General features: G+C 42.2%; 1 protein-coding gene across 1 annotated transcript; it reads right to left on the bottom strand.

Moving 5' to 3' along the window:
* Positions 1-11,500: 11,500 nt before the first annotated feature.
* HRH3 (histamine receptor H3) lies at positions 11,501-14,426 on the bottom strand. Its single transcript, XM_074888194.1, has 3 exons — positions 14,181-14,426; positions 13,687-13,853; positions 11,501-12,811 (listed from the first exon to the last, which is right to left on the bottom strand). Exons 1-3 carry the CDS (start codon positions 14,389-14,391, stop codon positions 11,927-11,929), a joined length of 1,263 nt encoding a protein of 420 aa, XP_074744295.1. The 5' UTR covers positions 14,392-14,426; the 3' UTR covers positions 11,501-11,926.
* Positions 14,427-14,670: the final 244 nt, after the last annotated feature.

Here is a 14,670-nt window from a genome sequence, read left to right as displayed (position 1 = left end):
AGACAGCAGCCCAGCTCGGCTGCAGCGAAGGGACGGAGGGGCAGGATGTGACACCAGCTGCTGGGTAGTGTCTGCCTGTGTTCATCCTGACACTGTGTGCTTAGAGTTGAGCTGTTAAAGCGGTGGTAGGTCACCAGTTGCTTGAATACAGTGAGAAGTGAGGGCTGCCAGTGTCAGATCTCACTGGGCTTCTTTTTGCATTGTATTATTGTATGTGTATTTATTAAGCCTCTTCATAGTGATTTTTATTAAGTGAATTTGTGGTAAGTGAATAGGTACTTGAACATGTTTAAAAACTTGTGACCATATTGATTCAAATTACAGGAATGGCTGTGAACCAGAGATGCTAGTGCTGGTAGAACAGGACCTTGCTGTAGTTTGCACGTGTTTGTACAAGCTGCTGGATACAGAACACCAATCTAACTTCTTTGCTGTCTTGTCTTCCACAGGATGTTGCTAACTGGGCTCATTGCCTGATACCTGCAATGTAAGGTTGATGTTGGCACCAGAGGTGTGTTGCAGGCGTGCTACTTAATGAGTTATTAATTGAATGGCAGGTGGAATGTAAATAGGGAGCAGACAGGCTGCTGGAATGCTAATGTGTTGCTTGAACTGTTAACTCCACCATGGAAATTAAAAGACAATACATGTTTTGACTTAATATTTCTATGAATATCATTGTTGTGTAAAAATGGATTTTTACTAGTAGCAAGATTACCTTTACTTTGGGAGCTCTTATTTTTGGGGACGCTGTAGCCCATCATCTGGAGGTTGTTGTCTTGCATACAAGCTATGAGAGATGAAGCTTTTTGGGAGCAGCAGTTCATTGTGCAGTGTGTGTAGGGAGAACAAGTAAGTTTGAAGCTCATCATCCCTTCAACAGGTCTACAGCCCTGTCGTTCATGTGAAAGTTGTATTTTGGTTTTGGACCACTTCTATTAATAATGAAATTCATCACCATTGTGAAAATGGCTTTGATATAAATTAAAACTTTATCCTGATATTGATGTGTGCCTGGCTCTTAAAGAACAGCTTTCTTTTCTTCTGTTTGTTTCCATACTGCAGTTTCCAGTGCAGTTCCCCATTAACAGTTTTCCCCGTCTTGTTAAACAGGGATTAATTGTGCTTGAACTACAGAGGTCTGGAAAGACTGACGTTATTAATATTTGGAGGGAAGGTTATATATGTGTGCCAGTAATGATGAGGAATGATTTTGCAGCTCTTGATAATAGAACAAAGCTACCTTCAGGCTGCACTCTTGATTTTTCTCTATGTGGTTCTGAAATTTATTATCTGGTATGTGCCCATTTTTCTGAGACATAAAATATAGCTGGTAGGACAAAGGCAGAGAGATTTTTATCAACCTTGTTTTAATATTAAGATTGTGTTTGTCCTTCATTTTGCTACTGAGAGTGATTTTTCATCTCTTTCCTGATTGAAATAGGATTGTCCAAGGAGGTCTTAACAGTGTCTCATTTCTTATCCACAGGGTTAGGTTGTTTGGGTTTTTTTCCTCTGCCCTTGTTTATATGAAAAATTGCTTTGACTCCCTGAAGTGTGCATTCCTTGGTTAGGCTCTATTCTTTGCTTATTGCTATACTGTTATGTCACCAAGTGGAAGTATTTGTGTACTATATATGTGTTTCCTGAATGATGACTGAAGACAAAAGACTAGCCATACTATTAAACCATGTAATTATGGTTTAATAACTAACTCATGTCTGCATGATCAATTTCAGTAAGAGGTAACGGGTGTGACTTTGTTACAATCCTTTTTATTCTGGTAATATTCCATTAATTTTAATTGGAGTCACTCTGGTATAATGCAGTGGTGACCCAGGCCCAGGTTGGTTTTGTTTGTTGTTTTTTTTTTTTTTTTACCTGAATGTAGCATTGCAGTATACTCAAATGCTGTTATTTTATGTTATGGTTATTGGGTAAAATAAGGCAGAAAACATGAAGAGCCTTGTGCTTGTTCATATATGCTGAAAATGTTTTATACAGACTACATCGCCTTTTAAAATGCACGCTTTAGAAATGCACTTAGATCCAGGTTTATTAGCACCGATCAAAAAGCAGGACTAAAAACTAACGGCAGAACAAATTATCTTTTGTTATTCAAATCCCCAGCGGGTACCTTTTTGTCTTTGTAACTGAAAAAATCAAGTCAATGTGTAGGTAAGAGTCAATATTTTAGAAAAATCTATGGTTTGGGATCAATTTTAGCATATGGAAAAGCTTGGTCATAGTTTTAAAGATTTTTCATCTGAATCTTGACATTTGGTTCCTCAGTGCTTAATTACCATTGAGATTGGAACATCACTGTTTTCCAAAGACATGTGAATCCCCACCCAGTACATCCTTTGTACACACACTAATCAACCATTGATAGAAGTTAGCTATTCACTGTATAAATCTAGATAAATTAATCTTCCACTAAAAGTGGAAAATGCTTATGAAGAAAAATATTTGCATGAGGCAATGTAATTGCTAAAACACTGGTTGTCAAGAAGACATCTGTGCTATTACAGATGAAGTATCCATATTTTGATTATCTTATTCATGAACTCATACTGTTTTGTGGCCATTCATTTCCTGTTGTTTTCCTCTGTTACAAATCAGGAAGATGAGTTTGGGCAGCTAGTTTGCTTTGTCCAGGCAGGACACACATTTATCACATTTAAAAAATAACCTGGTAGAAGGTCACTGTATTAAATCAACATTTTTTTACTGCATTATTTTAGACAATGTTTATTTCCTTCGCTTACCCACCCCCACACCAGACATGTAGTGGAAGTTGAAAACAGTAGTCCTAATCAACAATTACTGGGACAGTGACCTCTGTCTAGAAAAACAAAAACTGGTAACAGTATCTGCAGTACCAGAACTTGCGGTTTTGAAGCTTGCCCATCTATGTGATGGGTTAAGTCCCATGCTAGCTCTGCAAGGTCCTTATGGCCCTGTAACTATAGATATAAAAAAATTTATTTTATTTTGGTAAGCTAACTCATCTCTGTTTCTATACCAACCAAACTTTTCTAGCTTCATTAACTAATTTATCACCATTAGGAAAATGGCTTTGAGAGATGAAAATTTCATGTGTTTTACATCTTTTTTTTTTTTTTTTTAATATAATACTGCAATACATTATGTTTGAGGGTGATTTATTAACCTTCTTTCAGTGGTAGAAAATGAATCATAGGAGGCTGAGGTCCAAACCTAGCCAGGCTGGGAAAAGTCTACATCCCACTGAATTTTAGAAACTTTGAATTTAAATATCTGTTTGCATTTGGATCCCAATGGCTTGCAGAGTCACACAGAAATTCTGTGGCAAGGCAGAGGACCTGGAATCTGGAAACAACTTAGTGTAGTGCTAGTCCTTTTTTAGGTGGCTTGTACAAGTGTAACTTCCAGCTAACCATATATGTCTTATTTGCATTTGTGGCTTCAAAATACTTCACCTGAATGTGGGCGGAGAAGCACAGAAATACATGACTCACTGAAGAGATGCCCAGTTCAGATGCTGCTTTGCATCTGCCCTCCCCAAAATCCTCCAGTATCCATTCTACCCTCTTCATGCTATTGCAGTCCATTTTAGCATTCAGGAGCTTTCTATGAGCCAACTCAGTTATCTTCTGGGTTTTTTTGAAGGCATTCAGGATTTTTTTCACAGTAAATAAAACTTGATTTGTAGATGGGTAACAAAGATTGCCATGTGAAACAGTTTATTAACCAGTGCTGCTAATTTATGTAAATTATCACTAATTAAATGTTCTAAAGATAGGGATTTATTTAATGCTTGTAAATGTATTGAAGTGGCTTATGAAACTGATCAACAGAGAACAGTTCTAGAATTGTATATTAAGACTAAATTAAGTTAGTGCTACAGAAGTTAATTTGCTAATGTATTTAGTCTGGAACAAAACCAGTAATACATTTAACTAACCAGGTCGCTTGATGAATGAGTGCACAGTTGGAAATTTGCTTTTAGTGAATATTCAAGCTAAAAAATAGCTATATACCCACTTTCATGTTAGTAAAGCCTGAGCGTTTATATATTAATGGAGAAAATAATTGCAGAGAGTCACAAATGTAATTGAATAAACAAGGAACTTGTTCAGATGTTCTCAAAATATTTTATGCTTGTTCTTGTCTTTGGTCGTTAATACATCTGTTTTTCTAAGGCAGTTTGGTATATCCTGTCAGCACACATATACTTCTGCAAAGATTCTCGTACAAGTGGCATTTAGGCTAACTAAAGTTCATGTTTTGGTTTGGAGGAGGCAATTCTGTTCTAGTACGTGCTGATATGATAACTTGTCATGCCACAGTTGTCAGTGATTAATATTGATTAGAAATTTTTCCTATTTACAAACTGTGATTGAAAGGTACTCTACTAAAGTGGTGCATAGTGATGGTACTCAGTGAATTAATTGCTGAGATGAAAACATGGTTATTAAGATGAGTTGATCATAATGACCTTAAATAGTTGATTTCCCAGTTCTTAGTCTCCTGTTCAGTACTTTAGCTGGGGCAGCCTCTCAAGAGATGAATGAAGGGTGGTTGTATTTCTGTTTTTTTCAAAGCAAATTATTTTCAAACCCATGTTCTCAGAAACTATTTTTGAGATGGTCTCTTTGTATCAGGGGTCAGGAGCATGGGGGACTTCTGAGGGGGAATTTCTAAGGGATTTCAGCTCTTTTTCTGAAATAGATGAACTGTTCTGCATACTTCAGTCTGCATGGCTGCTTCTGAGTGAGAGCTTCAGGAAGGGTATGTTGGGCATTTTGGTCCTCTGCTGAGGTTTTAATTTACCTTGTTGCTGTAGACTTGCAATGACAGTCATCCATGCGTGCTTCAGCCTTTCCCTTACTCTAGAGGTAGCTGTATGTCAGCATTCTTCTGTCTGTATAGTTCTGTAAAGTACTTTGCAACCTTCATTTCAATTAAAAGTAATAACAGCAGCAACAAAGGATTTTCTTACTTTGTTACTACGTACATGAAAACGCTGGAATAACAGCCTAATTCCTAGTTCTTGGATCACTTAACATAGGCTTCATGCAAGTATTATACATATTACTTTATCCCTGTATACTTTGAATAGAAGCTGTATCAGAGATACTAAACAGTGCTTTAGTTGTAGTGGTCTATTAAATTTATGCTTCTTAGAGTGTAAATTATTTTCATAATGGAGGGTAATTGCTCTGCTTTGTCAATCCATCATCAGTTCATGAACACTGCAGGGTGTACATGCAACCTCATGTTCAAGGAATTATATATGCAACTCCCAGTATTGTTTGTTGTTTAATAAACAGCTTCTAATGACTAAAGCTGTGTGTGAGCTGTTACTTAACAGCTACAAAATTTGCCAGAACTGTCATTGCCCTTCTAGCAGAGAGCTTGTTGTTTGTGAATGCAGCTCTCCTTCAGTGTTAATCGTGCTGCTAAATCCTAGGATATTGTGTTAAAAATAATTCAAAACTCAGTGTTGCATCACAGATGCGTTTTTGTGCTTAAAAGAACACATGCCTAAGTTGTGGGCACAGTCTGCCTATAAAAAACTCTATTTTTGTCGTGAAATCTGCATTTACATGCACGGGAAGGATACCTGTGATGTTTGTACACACACACCCCCCACAACTACCTACCTTTGTACCCTTTCCTTGCCATCTCTGATACATAATCATTGTATGTTATGGCAGGGGGTCCTAGGAATTATTAACCAGGTATTGGATGTATAAGAAACGCCTTTACAACACAGCAAAATGTCCTGCCTGGTGCATCTGAGTCATTTAAAAAAAATATTTCCGTTTGTAGAATTTTACAAATGGAAAAATAATAGTCTTGTTCTTCCCCCAGAAATGTGCACGCATAGCTCTACCTATAATGTTTGGTAATTGGATTAAATACCAGTTCCCTTTTGTACCCAGACTGTGCAAGCGGCTTGTAAATTATGGAGTAAGAATATGGGGCTTGTAAATGCCTAGTAATAAGTAATACTCACGCATCCTGGACTATAGCAATAAAAATGGTGCAGATTTAATGAGTCATCAGCGTTCCTGAGCTCACAACAGGTTTAGGGACAGAGCTGGGTTTTCTTGCCTTTGAGGTATGTAGGAGCCTTCCTCTCCCAGGTAGCAGTGGGTTTGTTGAAGTGAATGCCAATGATAGTTTTGTATCTCAATAAAATGATGGTACCAGGTTATAGATAATACCTTTCACCCTGCAGAATTCCTAGTTGCTTTTCTAAACCCCATAATTCCTTAATTCTGCAAATATGACTATATTGGTGGAAAAGTATGTTGTGCAGTGGTAAGGGGGAAAGGAGGAGATTTAAGTCAAGGTTAAGGGAACGCAGAAGTGCTGTGAGTTCCCTACGGTTCGCGAGGACATCTGTGAAACCTTGCATGAAAGGCTAGCTTTGTGGGGTTAGAAATCGAGAGAGCTTTTGCCTTTTGTGGCACTCATCCAGGGCAGCTAGCAAAGTGTTTTCATTCTTGTCTGCAATTCCCACATCACAAGTAAAGATAATACTCCTTCTTGTGTCCCATCTATTTGCAGAATGAGTTCTGCAGAGTGGAGAAGGTCTCTTTTTCAAGACCAGGTCTATGCTGCAAAGTTGTGCTGGTGTCACTGCATGGGAGCTGGGGTTATGAAAAATTGATCCTTCCTCATAGAAATCATGTTGTTAAACTTCTTTCTAGCAAGGACACTAACCTGCCATCTTTCTGTCCTAGTTCTGCTATGAAAATGCATGTTCATTTACAAATGTGGAAGGAAAATCATTAGCATTCTTTCAAATAAAGTACAATCACATCTTCCCAATTTCAGAGGCCATCCCTCTCGGCAAATCTCATTAATTATCCCAGACAGGTGTTGTTCAACAAAAGCTCCTTGCTTTCTCTCTTCTCTAGTCTCCTACTTGAGCTAATGAAGCTTCAGTGATGTCTCTGGAACAATGGAGCAATTTATATAACTGCAGGTTGGGGAGAAGAAATAAGGAATGGTAATTGAGGAAGGGCGCTGAAGAGAGGCAGTGGGAGCAAAGTTCCTCTGTCTGTGTAAAGAGATCTCTCATTATTGGTGATTAGGGAGGAAGCATTACAGAGCCAAAAAGGAAAGTAGGTGTGAGGGAAAATCGTTGATAGGTTATTGATATGCAGATGTTGCTCTGTGAAAGGACCACAGACCTCGCTGTGGTGACCTTTACATCCTCGAGTTAATGGGGTGTAGGTTTGTATTAAGAGAAGGGAACTGCTGTTAACCTCCGCACAGGTCTTACGGGAAGTCACTCAGCCTCTTTCTTTATAAAGCTCCTGGGTACGATCTACAGCTGCATGAACATTGTTTACTAACACTCTGTGCATAAAACTTCTCTGGAAATACCCGGGCTTCTTTTCTGTGGGGAAGCCTATGTGCTTCCACAAATATTGGATGCATATTTGTAATTACAGCAAGTTGTCTTTCATGGTTTTTGAAAACAGGTCCTGCCTGCTCAGTTTGTCTAGACAATATGATTTGGGGCATTTTTATTAGCAGGTATGGTAGCAAAAAAAAAAAAAAAAAAAAAAAAAAAATGTTTTGCTAGGCTAGTTGACAAGAAGCCCTACCTTGTCTAATGGTAATGTGTTTTCACAGTTCATATTTGATTATGCCTAAAAGCTCCCTAGTCCCTGCTGCTTCCAAATGGATATAGACATTTATATTCTGAACACTAAAAATCAGCAAAATTTAAATACTCTTTTAAGCCTATTTGAATTAGTCATCAGTTATTCTGAAACTTCAAACCAGCTCGTAACGCTTTCAGTATGAAAACCAGGCTCAGGTGTGACCCCATGTCCAGGTATAAGTAGTTATTTTCCTTTTTTATTTGGCAAGGAAAGAGCTCTTATTTCAGGAAGGAATATAAATGCCTTCCCTGTAAAATCCACCAATGAATAAAATTACTTTCAGACAAGTTTCAGTAATTCTGCCCATATGGAGGTCAGAGACCATAAAAATACTGTGCCAAAGGCTCACAGTGAAATGTGTCCATTCCCTCAGTCTTTGGGAAAGGACTTTAAAACCAAAAGCACATTCTGAAAGCTCAGAGAAAAGTACCATTAGGGCTTTAAATTATACAGAAATATATTGATTTCACTACTGGGACTCTAAGAAAGCTTGTACAGATGGCACTTGCACTTCAGTGCAGGTACATCATGGTCACTGAAAGCAAAACCAGTCTCCACCACCTCCCTGTGAGTATTATGAATTTTATGAGTCTCTTAAAACTAGGTATTTTGCTTACAGCTTTAGCTCTTTGTCTGTGTGAACATATGAAAGAAAGGAATTTCTAGCCCATGTGCTTGCAAAGTCACCTTGAAATTTAAAGCTGGTCTCATCACTTTTGAACAAAGTTACTACCAATGGATGTAGGGAAAACCTGCTGTTTGCCTTCAATAAATAAATACTTAACCGTAAGCTAAGAATTTGAGATGGGAGGCTCAAGCTATGTGGAAAAAAAGTCACGTTTGTTCAGAATTTAAACAGTTGCAACTCCCTTTTTAAAAGGCTGCTTGCTCAGCTCCTCATGAGCAGGAAAACCAGTTCTGGAGCTAGGAGTATTAATGTGTTTTGGTTTTGCTTTAATTTGATTCAATGAATTCAAGCTCTAAGAAGGGGAAATTTATAGAAGGAGGGAAGCAAGTCTGCTAAAATAACTCAGTATATGCTCCCTGCTGCTTAGCTCTGGTCTTCTTCCATAATAATGTTTTAATGTTCTTGATGTGTATTGGAAATTGGAGGAAATAAGAAAAACAAAACCACCCCCCTCTGTCATCTTCTTTTTTTAGTCTACTAGAAAGCCAAATTGCCAGTCCCTGCTCAGGCAAATATCTCATATAGGACAGACTGAGAAATTCTTTGTTCTTTCATTTGCTTAGTCAGAAGTAACAAAACCGTGGTATGGAAGGTATTCTCAGGTCTGCTTTGTCAGAGATTCAGCTGTTAACCACAGAAAGCTGAGAGTTTGCTTAGATGAACTTCTAGCTTTTCTGTTAAGTTTCCTCTCTCTTAAAATGGTAGAAGTAATAAGATTTTTGGGCTTTCAGTTACGCTTTGAGCAATTTCTGTGAAAAAACAATCCCCTGAAAAAGAGAAAAGGGAAGGAACCCAGCAAGGTGCATTAAGCTGTAATCTTATTCAGTTTTGTTAAATAACTGGTATCTGTTTTGGCTTTCCAGTAGTTACCTGAAGCATCATACTGGTTTTGGTGGCAGTAGATGGCACGCAATCTGTGTTTATTTGCAAGCGTGCTGAGGACTGGTGAGCAGAAATTGGGGTGTCAGAGGGATGTGTGCTCTACAGGTACAAGAAATAGACTTTGGTGTCACGTAGGGGCAGAAGTAGTAGTACAGGAACAAGTGTTGTGGGCATGACTTCAGAACATCTGAACAGAAAACTGGTAAAATATTCCTGGAGAAAGCTGGCTCTTTGAATGGTGGAAGACCACATGAAATGGGGCCTATTTCCCTTTTTGCAGCCAGTTTAGTATCATTTTAACAGTTACTTGGCCTCTACGGTATTTCAGAGACCTTCCACTGATCCCCTAAAGATAGTGGAGGAGAGTCTTTAAAAGAAGAAAACAAAGTCCTTTTTCTGCAGGCTGAGAATGTGAAGCAGGTAACCACTATTTAATATCAGGTTAAAAAAAACCCAACAGACACAACAATTTCTTCACCCTTTTCTTAAGGTATAACACAGCTGGTAGCGTCATCAGACTGAATGACCCAAGGGTTCCACTTCTCTTCATGAACAAATGAAGAGAACCACAGCTGGAAAGTGGTACCTTGCTCACATTATGACTTTGTCATTTTTAGGCAGGCCAGTGGATTTTGTAAGTTACAGGAAGAGTTAGTGTTAATGTAACCTTTTCAGATCTAAATTGTGTCTAACATGCTCTGGAAAAGAACTGAAGTTGGAAAGAATTAAGTGATGTGTGCTCATCACACCCTCTGTTAACCAGAGGTAAGAAAAACTCAGCTGTTTCAGCAGCTGGTTTTTTTGTGAAATCTATAGACTTTAACTATCTCCTCAGGCAAATCCATAGATGTTTTTCTTTCAGTTGGATTTTATCATTTCCAGCAACAGCCCGTTTACAATAAAATATTTGGCAAGTTTTTTATAAAAATACTTTATTGGGTTTTTCAGAAGGTAGCAGACACAAGAAAAGGTACAAGCAGGCTCAACAGTACATACTGTCAATTCTTAGTACACTTACTTCAAAGGATATATTTTAAGCCATATAATGGTCTGGCTGAACGTGTCACAAGACTAAAATATCTTATACACAAAACAAGACATCATTTAAAACCTGACTTCAGATGACAATATTGATCTACTCAACAAATATCACTGGAATAAAGTTGGATAGCATTTTCTTTTATTCCCAGCATCAGCCAAAAAGCAGTTTGCTTACAACAGCGAAGTGTAATTGGCAATCACAACATCATAAGCTTTTGGGTACTACTTTACAGCATTTGGGTTTCTATTTGTAAATGTACTTTTCAGACATGATCTTGAGTGTCCCTGTATGGTACTGTTAAATATGAGTGTTTGTCATGGCAATTAATTACACATTTGTATTACTGTATCACTAAGCAGTGCCAACAGAGCTGGGCAGTTGAAGTCTTTTCCTTTGTGGTGATACTACCTCTGTTCCCAAAGTGGTTACAGAGTAAATGGGCAAATATGATGAAGCAGGAGCTGGGAAGCAGAGATAAAATGCCCAAGATTTTACATTAAGATGGCGGCTAGAGCCCTGGTCTCTTGAATCTGGTGCTACATCTGTGGAATCAGTTGACTGCTTTAAAAAAATTTAAAAAGAAAAGAATTGATGCTTGTTGCCTGGATCAGCTCAACCCAGGTCTCCATTCAAATTATGTATTTTAAAAGGAGGCATGCAAGAGTTCTGAAACTTGCTAAAATTAAGAGGACTAACTTTAAAAAAAGGAACACAAGATTCACTTGTCTCAGTGCTTGTCATTCTCTAACACATTGCTGAAAGAGTATTTTTAAGATCTTGCAAAAGAGATTTTAAAATGTCTTTGGGTCATCACGAGGGAGACTGGAGAGGCTGATACCCTGCTGGCACCTTTCCCGTAGGCACAGCAGCCCTCTTCTTCGGGTCTGCCAGGGCTCCCGTGTCCTGCAGGCCCAGGGCCAGGGCTGGCTCTGCCGCACAGCTCCGGGTGGCAGGGAAGTGCTCCCGTGTGCAGTGGGTGGCTGGACGCAAAGACATTGGATCGGTTTTGAAGCAGGGATCAGGGAATGCCAACAGGGCGCTTCAGGAGGCTCGGCACCTCTGGGTCTGGCTGTAAACTCCGGGCAGAGATTTGTCCCTTCTTGGGGAGCAGAAGGGGCATCTATTACACCACATGCAACCGGGGTCTAGACTATGGCTGTAGCTGCTGTAGCAATAATGATAAATGGGTATTTTCCTTCTTTTCTTTCTGTGTCATCACATATGTGTAGTATCTTAAGTGTAAGGAAAAAACGCTCCCGTTTATGGGAGAAATCAGATCTACAAACAGGTAGGTTGTAGTTTAGTCCAGTGGTTTTAGGTTAGATATTTTTGCCAGCTTTTATTGTTCAGTTTTAATTTTTCTTTATTTTAGCAAAATGCTGGTGCAGCTCTGGCTGACTAGGTGGCAGCAGAGCTCTTTTGTGGCACCTGCAAGTGAAGGACACAGATTTCATTGCCTGTGGTTCATGTCCAAAAACTCTTACCCTTCTATTCTGCCTGATTTTGTTGTTGATGGACTAGAATAAATGAATAGCGGTCTCACTGCTGCCTTCCTCACATACCCCACACCAGTGCTCCCAGCAAGGTACAGTCCTTTTCCATAACACAGGTGTGTTACAACAAGGCTCTTCTCATCCACACCCTTCACTTCCAGCAGTTCTGAAGGGGATCATGAGGTTGGATCTTTAGCTTCTTGGGACAGAGGAGTTTAATAAAGGCTCTTCTGAAGCTGTAGTGGCAGAGAGGGTATAGGACAGGGTTGACAGCCGAGTTGATCCACAGCAGCCAAAAGGAAGTCTCGTACCAGTAGTCAGAGATGCAGTGGCCATGGCAGCCAGCACGGATGATCATCAGGAGAGTGTACGGTGCCCAGCAAATCCCAAAAATGCCCACGATGATTGCCAGTGATTTAGCCACTTTCTTGTCTCTAGAGAGCCTGAAGCGTTGGGTCATGCTCTGGGACACTATCTTCATCCGTTTCTCTAAGGACAGAGTGGATGCTGCATTTTTACAGCTCTTTTTGTTGCAACACTTGGGTTTCCCGGAGCTCTCACAGCTTGTTGACAGCAGGTCTTTGGCACCCAGGCTGGCAGTGGAGGCTGCTGCTTGAGCCTTGCTCTTAGAGAGGTCGAGGGTTTCAGCTGGCTCCTTCTGCTCCCATTTACAGCATTTCAAAGAAAGCTTTGCTTCTGGGCTCATTTCCATCTCTTCAGTGAAGGACTGGTTGTGCACTTCATGGAAAATATCCAGGCGTATTCTGGTGCGCTTCTGTATGTTCAGGTAGATGCTCAGGTTGAAAAACATTACACTGATGAAAGGGGTGAAAAACTCCAGCGTAGAGGCTGTCATGAGAAAATACCAGTTGTAGAAAAATTCAGCGTAGCATTCCCCTGTGGGTATGATGCTCTGGCCTGATATATACTCCCAGCTGATAATGGCAGGTCCGTAGAGCAGGAACGCTAACACCCATACCATCATCATCTTCAGCACCGCTCGCTTGGTGTTGCCTTGCTGGGCTCTGTAGGCGACCTGCAATGGGGAAACCTTAAGTATGGTCACATACCCCAACTGGTTGAGGCTCTTCACAACTGAACTGTTCGTGTTTCTGGGAAAGTTGCTAGGCGATATCCCATCGAACAAATTCATACACCATAGGCAACAGGAGCAATTGCTAGATAAATCACACTCCTGCAGGGAAGAGTTAAAACCCTCAACTTGCAGCTCCACAAGACATGGCTTCTGCTTAGTGGAAATGTACTGCCTTGGTTGGAGCCCAGCGGTCTGCTGCACCCCACCACTTGCATGAGTTGTCCCCTGCTAGTCTCTGTAACTCCCAGGCTAGGCAGGCATCTAGCCCCAGCTCTCTCCGAGCCTCGTAGCTAATCCATGTTGTATTTGGAGTCAGGGAACAAGAAAATGGACCTGATCTGCCTGTGAATTGCTCATTACCTCCTGCAAAAGGCTGAGCACTTTCATCTCACCGCATACCCAGAGACCTCACGGCTGTGCCCTGGCAAAGTTGACACTGCGATCTACTGCCTTGGTAGCCAAGGAGAAGCTGGGAGTCCGACTGCAATCTGCTTGTTTGTCCTGGAGATAATAAGCCCCTGCAAGTTAGGAATAGGTCTGCTTACCTTGCTGACTCACTTGTACACTACTATCCTGTCATCTGGGAAGGAAACACCTGCACACTGGGGTCCGAACATTAAGTGATTTAATTATGCCAGAAATACTAATCTGAAACCACAACTGAATGATGTATTTGTGGATAATTATTGCTTTCCATCACCATGCTGAAAGATTCCTAATTTCTGGAGGATTCAAAGAGCTTTTAATTACCGCAGAGAATCTGGAGAATAAAGCAGGAGAGTTACTCCCCCCTCAGCTGCCATGATAGGACTCACCGCTCTTGTCACCGAGAGGAATCTGTCATAGCTAATCAGCACGATGTTGAAGACCGAAGAGGTGCAGAGCAGGTAATCAACGACCAGCCAGAGCTTGCAGAGGCTTCTCCCGAAGATCCATCTCCCCGTCAGCACATAGGGCACGTACAGGGGGATGCAGAAGGCACCTGCAACCGGAGGGGTCCGTTTCCATCGAGGTGCGGGACCCGCAGCCGCCGGGCCGGGTCCTTCCCCCGCCTCGCAAGAGCCCCGCACCCCGCTGCGGCCGCCGCCCGGGGGGAGCCGTCGGGGAACCCCGGGAGGAGACCTCGGGGCTGCAGAGGGGTGTCGGGGGGCAGGAGCGGGGGACCGCGGGGGTGCGGGTGGGGGGGACGCAGAGCAGCCGGGCAGGAGACAGCCCGGGGGCCGCTCCCCGCTCCCGCCACGAAGTTTCTGCCGGGCCGGGCCGGGCAGCGGCTCGGCGGGCGCGGAGCCCGGCGGAGGCGGTACTTTACCTACTAGGAAATCCGAGATGGCCAGGTTGAGAAGGAAGAAGTTGTTCTGGGTGCGCAGGCTGGAGTCCGCCACGAAGGCCAGCATCACCAGCGCGTTGCCGGCCACCGTGACGGCGATCAGCAGGGCCATCAGCGCGCCCAGCGCGGCCGTGCCGGCGGCGGCGAAGCGCCCGGTGGCGGCGGAGCCGTTCAGCGCCCCGCCGCTCTCCATGGCCCGCGCCGCGCCGCAGCCGCGGGGCTGCCGCCCCTCCCCGCCCTGGCCCGCCCCGGCCCGCCCCTCCGGGGGCCGCAGCCCCGCGGCCGCCAGGACTGGCACTCCCGCCCTGAGCTCCCCTGCGTCCCCTCGCCGCAACCCCACATCTCACAGAGTATCCCTGCATCCCCCAGAGCATCCCCGCATCCCCTCGAGCATCTCTGCACCCCTCCAGAGCATCTCCGCATCCCCCAGAGTATCTCTGCATCCCTCTAGAGCATCCCTGCATCCCTCCAG

This window comes from Strix uralensis, chromosome 18, assembly GCF_047716275.1.
Source record: "Strix uralensis isolate ZFMK-TIS-50842 chromosome 18, bStrUra1, whole genome shotgun sequence".
Lineage (NCBI taxonomy): Eukaryota > Metazoa > Chordata > Aves > Strigiformes > Strigidae > Strix > Strix uralensis.
This window is presented reverse-complemented; position numbering and strand designations above follow the sequence as displayed.

What these genes read in the sequence shown, in the direction of transcription:
- HRH3 (XM_074888194.1), bottom strand. Translation starts at nt 14,391, where the DNA reads ATGGAGAGCGGCGGGGCGCTGAACGGCTCCGCCGCCACCGGGCGCTTC. An exon ending in CATCTCGGATTTCCTAGTAG is followed by an intron (nt 13,854 to 14,180) that starts GTAAAGTACCGC and finishes CTCCGGTTGCAG; the next exon opens with GTGCCTTCTGCATCCCCCTG. An exon ending in TCCTCTCGGTGACAAGAGCG is followed by an intron (nt 12,812 to 13,686) that starts GTGAGTCCTATC and finishes TCCCCATTGCAG; the next exon opens with GTCGCCTACAGAGCCCAGCA.